At 37.0% G+C, this 13901-nt stretch overlaps 1 protein-coding gene across 11 annotated transcripts in view; it reads right to left on the bottom strand.

Annotated features, from left to right (window-relative positions):
• Positions 1 to 13901, bottom strand: part of CAST (calpastatin) — a 103804-nt gene that overhangs the window by 70898 nt on the left and 19005 nt on the right. For 7 of the 11 annotated variants that reach the window (XM_039875153.1, XM_039875156.1, XM_039875157.1 and 4 more), the window contains exon 3: positions 3844 to 3915. The exons of the other annotated variants lie outside the window; for them this stretch is intronic. In XM_039875153.1, coding sequence (XP_039731087.1) covers positions 3844 to 3915 — 72 coding nt within the window. The remainder of the gene's footprint in view (positions 1 to 3843; positions 3916 to 13901) is intronic. 11 annotated transcript variants of the gene reach the window in all.

Here is a 13901-nt window from a genome sequence, read left to right as displayed (position 1 = left end):
CGGTGAGTCAGAATTTATTGGCTTGGAACCTGAGAATCCGCATTTTAATCAGATTCTCTAATCAAGGTTTTGGTTATCCAAGGCACAAGTAGTCTAAACTTCCACTTGCAGCACAATTCAACATCCTTACTCCTCAAAGTGCGGTTGCCAGACCAGCAGCATCAGCATTAACTGGGAGCTTGGTAGAAAAGCAGAATCTCAGCCTCACCCCAGACTTCTTGAATCAGAATCCTCATTATACTAAAATTCCTACTGATTAATATGCAAATTAAAATATGAGAATTACTGCTCTGGATCTTGTTTCCCAAATTTTGTATATTCTCTCTATTTTTTAATCTGCAATAATTTTACTGTATTTACTTAGTATTTTTTTAAAAACAGATTTATTTTTTAACCTCTTAACTAGCCTTGTCTTAAGCAAAACTGGGATCATGAGTTTGAAGTGGTAGTTCGCTTTTTCTAGTACATTAAAATATATGCTAAATTATTAAAATAAAAATGTTTGCATGTTTAACACACAGTCATTTCACAAATCACAGGTGGTCCAAGGACACTGTGGGGTGAGGCTGACATCGCATGCAGGAATACCGTCCACAATATACAAAGACTTTATCTAGCCCCTCATTCATATTACAGATGAGAAAAGTAAGCACCTGAGAGAAGAGCTCTGTTGCCAAATTAACACAGTTTTTTATTGCAGATCAATAAAAAACTGTTTGTCAATCTGTTGCCAAATTAACACAGTTTTTTATTGCAGATCAAAATCACAAAGTATTTCTCTGACAGGTACTTATTCCTTCACAGATCTTCTCTCCTCTAGCTGGGGAGAAAAGCTGTTTGTAACTTCTGTTTAGAAGGCCTAATGTTGCTAAACAACCTATCATAAATGATTTCCCATCAATTCAATTAGGTAATTCCCCTGTTTTCCTTTCTGTAGTAGTGTCTTTAACTTAGTATCACATATTTGCTGACCACACATTTGTAAACGCTCACTACATATTGATAATTTCCAACCTAATCAACACACACCTTCCTAAATTAGAATCCGAAACACTCACAACCCCCAGATTGCCTCATAGCAAGACTGAGGCATGTGATTTGTGTTGGCTGGTCAGATGTGCCCCCCCGCCCAAAAAAAATGAGCTTAGAAGTGAGCAGTGTCAAGAGGCCACTGCCCACTGGGAAATCTGTGTTATGATAAGGCCTGACTATCTCCAAGATTGGCAGTTGCAGAGTTTCTGCCATCCAGTCCTAAATGTGATAGTGCTGAGTTGTGGTGGCAGCAGAAGCTCCCACAGTGTGGCTGGGCATTGTTTCTGGCTGTGAAACTTTAGGTTACTTCTGCCGAAGCCTTCTGGATTTCTCTACCAGCTAGCCGCTCTCCTTAAATTCTTTTTTTTTTTTTTTTTTGGCTTGAACTAATCAGAATGGATTCCAATTGGGATTAATGACTTTGACCCATATATCTTCTAAATAGCTGTGGTCTTCTACAGAGAGAATCCTAATGCAAATACGACCTAGGTTTCCTCACCTGAACATGGAGGTGGTTACAATAGAAGTTACCTGAGAACTTTTCCAGTCTTAAAATTGCATGACTGATTATAGATCACAACTATTTTCACATTGGCTTTAATATGAGGCTATGTAATTCCTGCAGCCTCGGTAGTCCTCATTATTATTTAAAAATTAATTTTAAGCCCTAAACATCTTATAATAATTGAGTTAGAAATATCTATGCCACTTAAGAGTTTTAGATCTTCCAAGAGGAGTACTTTATGGAAAAAGTGATATTATTTGTGTACATAATTACTCATTTTGCAAGAACTCTTACAAAACAGTTCCCTAATACAAGGTAACTATTTTAGTTATGCACAAGCTTCAAATTTAATATTTAACACAGAGTTGATTTTCTTAATAACTGTGAATTATCACTTATTTTAACTTTCAAGTTGAATGTGTCCAGAATCAAAAAACAAACAAACAAAAAAAACCAAAACAGGAATAATTCTCATGTCTGACTGTACCTACTATTTTGTTATACCTTTTCTGAATGTGTTGAGAGAATATTATTTTGCCTGTGTGTGTTACGATAATTACTTATATAATAAAAGGCTTCAAGTGTCACAAATGCTATTAGCCTCAGCTTTTCTAAATGATGCATGGGAATGATTATTATTTTTTAATAATACAATACTGAGTTAAAGTCCTTTAAATCTGGCATCTAAAGAAGAAATAAGTAAGTGTATTATATACATATATTTTTTTCTTTCAATATTGTGTAAGAGAAAGATACGGGAAAGGAAAGAGTGTAAAATTAAACCCTGGGATAACTAATATTCAGAAAACTGGTGAGTCAGGAAACCGTAGCAAGAAAGAGCAACAGGAAAGAGAAGTATGGAGGCAGGAACGGACAGTGTTTTAGAAACCAAGGAAAGAATGTCACATTTGCCATTAAGTACTAAAACAATAAACATGTGGCTAAACCATCTTCACCTCCTAGCTATGCCCCTCCCTCAGCTTCTTGAGCTACAGCAGGCTATGGGGAAGAAGTTCAAATTCTTTATAACCATTCCATCTCCTAATGACTGGATGATAACTTCCTGTGTGGAAAAAAATATAAAAAAGGTACTGCTTCTCATGACTAACTTAAGAAAAAAACTGAGTATGGTTTTCCACATTGTATAGACTTTCCAAGAGTTTAGGTACTAACCATTTTGGAAACCATTTACAAATGATTCAGTAAATCTCACTGGGTTGAGGTTTTGCCGATGAGGCTTCTCTCATTTTTAGAGACATAATTTAAGTATAAGTTGACTAAAGGTCCTAATATCATAAAAGAAAGAGCATGTCTGGAAAAATCTTTTTTAGCCATGATGGTGTTTACTTCTGTGCCTAGCCTTTTCTCATTTCTCAGCTGAGTTTTGGTTTTGGCACCTTTCGAGGGTTTGGAGAGCAGCCAGGGCTCTGGGAGGCAATAAAATATTAACTCTTCACCAAGCAAGTAACCCACATAAGAAAGTCCACAGACTGCCTTAGGAGAGCTACCAGTTTTAAAGGAAAAATGCTTATTTAAAATGGTTGTGTAGACAATACTGAAATAGGTTAAAGTTTTTCATAATCTTGGATATACTGGAAGAACACAAGGTGAAATGGGCTGAACATAACTATTTTACATATTAAAAATTACTGCTTAAAATTGTAGTTTCTTGTCTTGAAAGGTGATGTTTCAGTGATTTTTATAAGTGGCAAAGCTTTGAAGTGTTATATTACCAAAAAATGCTCAATCAGAGCTTATGAGGTCCAGCATGTTGAGGACCTTGTATGAACAGGAAACCTCGGTTCAAATTCTACATCCATCTTACTGCCTTTGTGATCTTGTCAAGGCTACTTAACCTCTCTGAGCCCTGGTTTCCTCAGGTACAAAGGAATAACAATTACAAAGTTGTGAGGAGATTACATAGGATAATTATATAGCATACATAGCAGACAGCTGGTGTGGTTAATGCTCAGTAAGATAATTCGAATTATTTTCTGAAGAAGTGGGAGGACTATATTTCTACTCAGAGTATGTGCAGAAGTACAATATTGTTTATAGATATTTATGAAAATATTATTTATTGGACACATTATATGCCAGTAAAAGGTATAACACAATGGTTTTACTAGGTTTTAAATCATTCAAATCATTATTAAGAAATTGCATCCCCCAACCCCAGCCCAGAAACAATTCTGTGTTCAAAAACTTTCAGAGATATATGGACACCATTTGCCTTCCCTATAGGCCCCACTCACTAATTATACATCTTAGAGTAGGGGTCTTTTCATGTTTAGGAAATGACTGACCTTGGTGGCCGGAGCTGTTCCACCAGCATGGGTTCTGGAGGGTTGACTGCTCCCATGGCTTGTCGCTTTTTTCTTGAAAATAAAAAAATATTCGTTTCAATGGAAAAAAAATCTTAAAAATACAGTCAAATTTTCATACCAATATTAGTATCTTCTCAAGCAAAAATCAGACTAATATACTAGGCATGCAAAAAGCGAACATATTTTTGCCTGAAGACTATATCAATATTAAAAAGGAAGAGTAAGTTGAATAAATCCCAAATGTTTGATATTCAATGATTTTGGAGAACTGCAAAAATCCTCACATGGGCAGTTGCCATTTTCTACCACAATGCACTTCCAGAAGGAACCACTCACTGTGGGGCAGTTTTCTCTCGGCTGCAGAGAGGACACCAGTACACCCTCTATGGAGGGTGATTTAGCAATAAGCACCGAAGACGTAGATCTACTTTTAAAATTTATCTTAGGGAAATAATATGAGAGGAGCAAAAGCCTTTTTTCTTTAATGATATTCTACACAGTATTATAACATTAAAAAGCTGAAAACAATACAGGTAGTAACAAATGTTTATTGAGTGCTCACCATGTACCAGGTAATTATTCTATTAAAAAAATGGAATGATAGATGATAATAGAATAATAATGCTCTAATGATAGAATATATGAGAGCATTATCGTAAGTACTCTGTTTTAAATACCATGTATAATAACTTATTTCATCTTCACAGTACCTGATATAAAGCTGGTAAATTGTTATCCCCGTTTTATGGGTGAGGAGTCTGAAGAATGGGATGAGTACATAATATTGCCATGGTCACAGCTAGAAATAAGTAAAATGTCTGCTTCAGACCCTATTCTTTATCTACCTATCCTGCCTTCTGCAATTGGGGGTTATGCTATGGACAGCTACAGCATGAAATATTATTATGCAATAATTGAAAATCAAGTTGAGAAGAACTTTCATTGAATGAAAATATATTATTCATATTTTATATAAAGAAAAGTAAGATTATAAAATAGCATGTAGAGTATGATCTCTGAAGTTCATACATGTCATTTTCTGATTGTGGGGTTAAGAGTGATTTTTTAAAATACTGTTCGTTGTGCTTCTTTGTATTTTCTTATATAACTATAACTATTTAACTGACAAAGAACAATTAATGAGGGGAGAAGGGATTTTAAAATACACAGCTGCTTTCTTAACAAGGCCTTGATATCTTATATCTCTTATGAATATCTACATTTCAAAAAAGCATATCAACTATAAAGTTTTATCATATAAAATGATGAGATTCTGATCCATCTATAAAATGTGAATAACATACTCTAAACATTAAATACAAAGGGATAGTAATGCACTAATTAGCTGACATGTTAACATATTAAAAAATTGTATAACTATGCAGCAAAATTTTAAAAAATAAATAATTGAGAATAATTTGGTCTAATTCTTTAACATTTAGGAGAAATACTTAGCAAAATTTATATTGCTTAATTGTTTTGAAAATGCCTACCATGGAGACTTGAGCAGAAGCCTTTTTTTCCTTCAATGTAAATAGTCTCTCCCAACCAAAGGAAGAAAACTCCTAAATAAATGTGATAGAAATAAAAGAGGCTGCCAAAAAGCTCGTGATGTGGGTGTGATATGGGAGATGGTGAAAGGAGGGGATGATCTAAATTTGATCCATATTTCAAGTCTCTTTCCAAAATATAAAGTGTATTAACAAACAGCTTCTGATAACCACGGTGTATACATGGATTCAGTGTAAGAGAATGGACACAGGTAATAAAGACAAGAATCCAGCAATGGGGTTGTTCGGGGTTGTTCATTTTAACCCCATTACCCTTTCAGCCTCCTCATTTTCCAAGGAGGAGACTGAAGCCCAGAAAGGTCATGTCATTGTCTAGTGCGCTCTAGCTGACCTTCACTCCGGCTACAGCCTTTGGTCTCAGCTATAATCATGGAAGGTCGCATTCCAATCTTGTGCTAAATACAGCTCCCACTCATTACACCAAAGCCCAGATGTTGAATTTTTCCATGAGAATTTAAAAATTTGCTTTTTGGCTGAGTTATGAAACTATTAAATTAATAACTAAACACATGCTCATTTTTATTTTACTTCTATATCAACTCAAGGTTTACTTTTAAAAGATGATTTACTAATAAATTCAGTGTCTTTTAACTTAAAAGATTACTCAAAAGTTGAGTATTTCTCAGCTTTCCTATGGGTATGACCTGTCACCTCAAATCTTGCCTTGTCTTGTGAGCCACCTGGATTACCCACCCCACAAAGGACCAGTTTAATTCAGCTGAAACAAGGGTAGAATCTGTAAAACTGATCTTTCATTAAATTTTATATAACAAATATTAATTAAACCCTTAGTTAATGTCAAGCATTTATAACAATAGAAAATCTTAGAAATACGCACATACACCAAAGCACAGACTCCTTATTCTTGTTATTAACCAGCATTTAATTAGAACGTTTGGCCGATATATAGGACTTGATTGGTTCTCTTTCTCCAACTGTGTCAGATTTCATGCATTCCTTCATTTATTTACTCACTCATTGGACAGACATTTATTGAACCCTGGCAATAAGCCTGGCCCTATTCTAGGCAGTGGGGATGTAATGACCAATTAAAAGAAAAAGGTCCTACTCTTATAGTGTTTACATTCTAGTCAGAGGACTCAGACTCTAAATCAACAAAAAAGATGATTTCAGTGAGTGACAAGTACTATAAAGACATTAAAACGGGGTAATGTAACAGAATATGACTGGCTAAGGGTTACTTCAGACAGGATAGACAAAAGTGACATTTGACTGAGACCTGACTACAAATAAACCAATCATCTAAATAAGGAATGGGGGAGCGGAGGCATTCAAGGTAGAGCAACATGTGCAAAGGTCCTGAGGTAGGAATGAGCTTGGCAAGTTGGGGGAACAGAAGGAAGTTAGTGCAGGTGAAGCATGGTGGGCACAGGTATATGGTATGAGATGAAACGGGGTGCTGGATCAAGAGGTTTAGGAAGGCTCTACAGTCAGGTGTGTTTGAGATCATCAGTTTCTTCCAGCTTTGGCTACTTCCTGATCTTCTCTGGGTGTCATCTAGCCGTCGTTGAGTCCTCTCTTGCCTCCAGGTGAAAAGTTCTCAGAGTCGTCTGACTTCATGTCACCTCCTGCTTAGTTTTGCAGGTATCTTCTTCACGCTCGCACCCCCATTTCCTTATCATCACCATTGGTCCTTAGAAATCCCACTCTGGCCTGGACAGATCTCTCACCTGGCTAGGTCCGCATATTTACTAACCAGTGATAGGACTAGATCTACCCTCAGATAGAACAAAATTAATTCACCTATCACAGAAAGCAGAAACTCACGAAACAAGCTCATTGTCCACAACCCTGCATTTGTCCTAACATACAGATATGCTCTAGTCTCTAAAAGATTAAGATATTAAATGAGGATGCCACTATTATGATAATTCAAATTCTGAGTTAAATTATTTTCCCATAAACCTGTAGGCTTAAGGCCATCAAGCAGATTTTTCCTTGCCAATCAATCACATTCCTTCTAATATCTGAGCACTTCTTTATCTTAAGTTTTATAGAAAGGAAATTGTCAGGAAGAGCCTGCCCTCATCCCTATGTATCGAGTCACAGGCCTGGCTGACTCATGCCCCCTTTGCAGTTCAGCATGTCACAGGGCCTCAGCTTTAATGACTGACAGGGACAAAAGTATGATCCTCCATGCTTTATTTGCCCTTTTTGGACTCAAACTCCAGGATACCAAGTCTGGTCCATTTACAGAGAACTTGTATAATGTCCCCTGCTCAGGCACAGACTCCTGAGTGTACACACGCCCTTTTCCCATAGATTATAAACCCATACCTTTTATTGTAAGCAGCCTCCCCAACCTCCAAAAGTGGTTCAAAGTATGCCAGCCAAGAGATCCACAAAAAAGGTACCCCATGCTTGAGCAAAGAAGTTCAATAAAGAATGTCCAGATTAGATCAATTCTATCTGCACTGGCAGAAAAGCATGGAAAGAATTAATTGCAAACCTTTTTTGTAAGTCTGTTGAAGCTCATAATAAACATTTTTATTGAATGAATCAGAACTCAAGTCTTAAAAACTATTTTCAAAGTGACAATGTTCCAAGAGCCAGGCAAAGAGCTGCTGTGTCACTATCTCCTAAAATCTCAGGAAAGGCCCCTCAGTAAAGCCTCACATCACCCTGAGACTTAGTGACTCTGCAAAGTAAGGCATAGCATTCTCTAGAATAACGGTCCTATCTTTTGATGCACGTAACAAGAATCCTGGCTCCATTTAATGTCAGCTATGAAAACTTGGGTGAGTTTATGAACATTTCTAAATACTTTCTCATCTGAAAAATGGAATAGTCCTACTCTTATCTCAGAGGCAGATTGTAAGGATGAAATGAGATGAGGTGTGGCCTGAGGTTTGTGGTCCCCAGGTTGGATATCCCTGCTCTAAAGAGAGAAGCCCAAAGACCTTGAACAGGAAGCAGTGGAACAGACTGATCTCAAGAGAACTCCAGAGGGCCCAGTTTTAATTCATGAGGAGTCTTAGTGGCTGTTGAGAAGTTCTATGAGCTTTTATAATTTATGTAATCAGAAAAAATAACATCTTTTTTCCAATGAATAGAAAAGTGATTTTTTTCCTTAGGACCAGCCATGATTCTAATAACAGTTTGATCCTCTTGAGGTTTGCTTTTAAGCTTTGTTCTGTTGAAGGAGAGCAGCCTTCAGAGTAGGAGCAACTTTTTTTCAATAGAGAGATGATACTCTTCTGATTCTGAAATGGTGGGAACATATCCTGTTCCTAACCCTGTGTGAGCTGTGGGGATTACATGAAATGATAAACATGATGCATCTAGCCAACAAGACGTGCCAGCTTAGGGAAGCTCGAGACCACGTACAGGGTTAATGCTGAGAGGGCTTCCTGCTGAGTGTGGCCTGCCGAAGCCAGAGCAGCCGGTCCTAGCACTCCTGAAACAGCTGGCGAAGATGAAGGCCGCTCTGGATCTTGCTGTGATGAGTCACACAGGTGCCAACATTGTCACACAGGTCTGTGTGTGTGTGTGTTGGGGTCAGTGAGTGACTCTGGGTCATCTTAATCTGCAGTAATAGACATGACCTCAGTGTGTTTCTAGAATGTTGCAAGGGCCCTTCTGAGGTACTACCGGGTATCAGGTCAGGATATTGCAGAGGTGATTTCAACAGTTTTTGTTGCACCATTAAACATTAGCAGAATATCCAGAAAGCACTAAAACTCATTAGTATATGAACAAAGAAGTAAGCCAGTGACCAGGCTTATGACTGAGAAAAATTTAACAACCCAACTCCAGAACTGTGCTCAAACCTCTTCAAGAGTAAATGAAGGAACTTAAGTTTGTAAGCCGGGCCACCTCCTTCTCCCAACTACAGGTTTGCTTCCCTTTTATATTAATGATATTCTCAAGTAAAGAAATTCAGATTCAAAAGTAAAGAGTATTCCTACCTTAAACAGCTAAAACCCCCAGACAATTACTGGAACCAGTGGTTTTCAGACACTGGTCACCAGGCAGCACAGGGAAGTGTTCCCTGACAGAGAAACAAACCAGGGAGCCCTCTCATTGTCACAGCTCACCACCTGGAGAGTTTCCAGGCTGCTGGAACAGGACGCATGGAGGAGGAACCCAGGCAGAAGCCATTGGTCTCTCTGGGTCGACGAGGTGGAGCTGGCAGTTCCTGCAGGCCAAGGCTGCTGCAGGGAGAGCATTGGAGAGAAGAGCTGCAGAGATCTGCCTGCGCCTGCCCGAGAGGAAACCCTGAGCCGGGGAAACACCCAGAAGGAGCAGAGGCATAATCACTGGGGCTCCCACAGGCCAGGAAAGGGATGTATTCCCAGCAGTCGGAATCAGTAGATGGAGCACGCAGAAGCAAAAGTCAATCCTCCTCTAAAGGCTGCTCTGGTCCAGCCAAGTAACACTTAAAAGCAAACCCCGAAGGATCCAACTGTTTCCAGGTAACTTGACTGCATCCAAAACAAAACTCAAGAAAACGTAAGGCAACGATAACAACAAACAAGTATCCAGTAAGATGAAATTCACTTCTGTTTGGCATCTAATAAAAAATTACAATGCATGCATAGAAGTAGAAAAATAGTTTTATTTTCGAAATGCAGGAAAATATAATGTTCAAAAAGTATAGTATCTTGATTGCAAGGCTGGCCTCAAGAATCTACACATGCAATAAAATGGTACAGAACTAATATACACATGGGGTACAAATGTCAACTTTCAAGTTTTGGTTGTACTATGATTACTTTAGATGTAACCAATAGGGAACCTGGAGAAAGGGTGCATAGGACCTCCCTGTACAAGCTCTGTAATGCTCCAGGAATCAATAATTGTTTTAAATAAAAAGCTTTTTTAAAGTATGTTAAGGAGAGACATGGAAGATACTTTTTAAATAGACCACCCAAGTCAAACTTCTAAGGTAAAAAATATAATGTCAGAGACGAAAAATACACTGGGATTAAGAACTGATGAGAAACTAAAAAAAAAAAAGATCAGTGAACTATGAGACATAGCAATAGAAACTACCCCAAATGAAAGAGAAAGTAAAGAACTAGAGGATAGAAGACAGAGCATCAGTGAGTTTAAGAACCTTCGAGCAGTTAGTGTGTCTATGTATGCAGCCTCCAAAGAAGAAGAGAGAGATGAGGAACGAAACAAAATATTTGAAGAAATAATGGTCAAAACATTTCCAAATTTGATGAAAACTAGAAACCCAACAATCCAAGAAGCTCAACAAAGCCTATGTATGAGTGAGGTATTGGGTATAAAGAAAGGCACAAGTTGGTTTTCAGACTCCCATTCCTCACAGACTTCTAGTGACGATGAAATTTCCATCTGTGGGGTGAAAATCGTTCCTTGCCATGAAGTTGGTCAGAGTTCTCGCAGCCTCCCAATCCAGTGGTTGTCTTCTCCATCCCAAAATGCAGAGGAAAGGTGCTAGTCCACTTTTCCACCACAGTAGTACCAAATATGCCCTGGGGAGCCCTCAGGCAAGGGCAGACCCGAGGATTCTCTACTGGGCAATGATTTACTAGTAACAGATCAGATGTTATGCATGTTGAAATTTTTGAGCACACAAATACACAAGAACTTTTGCATTAAAGGAAGACTGAAACCCTCAAAAGTTCAACTTGGCAGTTGACATGCTCAAATAATTGCTCAAGATATTTCTGAAACCCTGTTTCTTGAAGTGACTTCGGAAACTGCAACACATTATTTGATTATTATTAGAGTTGAAACAAATATTTACACTCCAAATAGAGATTAAAGTTCTAAAAACTAGCAAAAGTTAATCAGATTCATGTTTGATAAATATGGGAAGGCTATCAAACTGGATAATATTGATGTTAGTAAAAAAAAAAAAAACACTGAGGGAAGATGAAACTTTTTTGTGCTCTGAATATAAAAATGGAATTAGTTTCACAATTATTTGAACAATGAACACCTTACCTATGTAAATTTGCAGGCTACTACTGAATTTTATTCTATTGATTTGAAGTCACTATTTTCTTTCCTCTTTTACACCTCTTGTATACAACTGTGTCTTAAAATCAGTATAAGAAAGCTTTGTCAGAGATTAATTGATAGGTTTTTTTTTCTTTCTTAGCATTTTCCAATCAGCCATTTTTAGATCAGCAGTGTCTTAGGTTTGATGAAATGTAGTAGTTTTCAGGATAAAAACTCTTATTAAATATAGGTTTTGACATATTCGTTAACAAATCAGTTCCATTACTTAATAGTCACCCTATAGAATGACAAGAAGAATTGTTTCCACATGAAAATATATGTTTTTATTGAAAAATAGTATCTAAAAAAAGATTCTCTTTCAAAAGGGTAAGCAGATTTTCCAACACTAACAATTATAAAACTGTGACTCTTATTTACAAATGTTCCTTTACACTGGTTGTAAATAATCTACAGATAAGTTCAAGTTGCTTTTATTACCAAAAGAAGTATAAATGTGTGCTACCACAAATGCAACACAATAAATGGGGTATGCTGGCCCCTGGGAAACTTTGATAAATAAGTCATAATAAGTAAGTCTTATCATGAAGTCATAAGATTACATAGAAATTCACTTATTGAATGAAATGTCTCTTACACAATGGCCTTAGCGGCCCTAACTGTGGCAGCTACACTTTGGTGGATTTTTTTTTTTTTTCTGATTACTCAGTGCCTATTCACCATATTCGAGCCAGCTCAAGTCTTTCCTAGTTTCGAGGTGGCTACATTGACTAAGAGTCAGGAGAGCACTATCCTTCTCCTGCCTCTGCTGTGACTTAGCTTCACTCGGTGCCACATTTTCTACTATCAAAGAGGGAATAGCTGTCCCTACACTTGTTATCTTTTAGATTCCTGGGAACTGGAATGATTTAATTTTGCTTTATGATCTTCTTGAATGAAAACAAGACATAACACAAGGAAGAAAGAAGGAACGAGAGAAGTGAGTTACAAAAATTTGACGACAGTGGTAAGAAGTCTGTGGAGTTGGTCTTAGGAAGAATTCTTAAAACAGGTAATTTTATAAATAATATCAAATACTAGTTAAAAGCACAGACTATAAAGTGAGTCAATCCTGTGTGACCTTAGACAGTTACTTAAGCTGTCCTCCATGTCCTCCTCAGAAGAATGCAGTTATTGTAAGGGTGGGTGGGTGGGTGTGTGTATGTGTCTCGTTCTCAACAAATGATTTCTAGTTATCAACTACCTTTACCTCTGCAGAAAATAATAGTTACATAATCCTTTTCCCTTCTTGTCAAACTGCTCCTCATTAAGGTGTTAATAATTAATATAGTATTATCCCTCCTAGGATTATCTACAATTTAAAAGAGGATACTGGAGAAGGCAATTTTCAACTCAAAGGTTAAGGAAGTTGCTAATGGTGTAATTTCAGACATGAACAACAAGCCACCGGAAAGACATTATTACATGGTGCCTCCTAAATATATCTACTTAATAAGATTGTCCCTTCAGGGGTGGGAACGTATCTCTAAGCCCTTTAAATTGCATGTCGCATTTTAGGGGTATTTTTGTATTCACATATGTGTGTACTTTTCAGAGGAAAAGATGACAGTTTTCATCAGATGCCAAAAGGAACCACGAACTAAAAATATTTTAAAAACCTTGCCCTCTAAGCTGCCTGAAGGCCAAAATCCTTATTCTCTGTCCATATCTAAGACTTCTATTCACACACACACACACACACACCCACCACCGCCACCACCACCACCACCAGCAGCAGCGGACAACAGCCTTGCTCTCCGAGTATCTCTTAGCCATTGCCAGGGAAAAAGGCTCACATGTTAAACACTTCTCTCTTTAAGGTCTAAGAAGACAAAGGCATAGATTTAGTTCTGGTCATTGTTAAAACACTCTCTTCCATTATTCTTTTCTTATCTATGCTGTTTATTGTTCTTTTCCCTCTGATTAAAAATAAACAGTTAGAATAAAGAGAAAAATAGAAAGAAGAAAATGTAAATAACCAAAATCTTGCCATTCAAGATAACTTTCAATTATATTTTGCTTTTTATGCAAATACAAAAAAAATGCACAATGTTATAAATGTTATGCAAATGGAATTGTATTTCTTTTTTTTAACCTAACATAAACATTTTCCTCTGTCATTAAATATTTTCAAAGTATGATGTTAAAGATGCCTCAGTCACTATGTCTGTACCATAACTTCACCAATTTATTACTGCTGTACACTGTTTCTCCTCTAGTTTGTTATTACGGTAAGTAAAGCTATGTTGAATATACTTGTACAGAGCCATAAAGTACACCCCTGATTATGTACTTGGAACAAATTCCAAGAATTGGAATTTCTTGGTCAAAAAGTTTAATTGTTTTTCTTATTCATGACTCTTATTTCACATTTCTAGATATCATGTATGTTTTTATCAAAAGAAAAATTTAATCATATTTCTAACATTTCCAATCTTACAAGTTGTAAGTTTTTAAATGTTTGAAGAAAAT

Source organism: Pteropus medius, unplaced genomic scaffold, assembly GCF_902729225.1.
Source record: "Pteropus medius unplaced genomic scaffold, Ma_sr-lr_union100, whole genome shotgun sequence".
NCBI classification, from domain to species: domain Eukaryota; kingdom Metazoa; phylum Chordata; class Mammalia; order Chiroptera; family Pteropodidae; genus Pteropus; species Pteropus medius.
The sequence above is the reverse complement of the archived record's forward strand: the minus strand, read 5'-3'. Positions and strand labels throughout refer to the sequence as shown.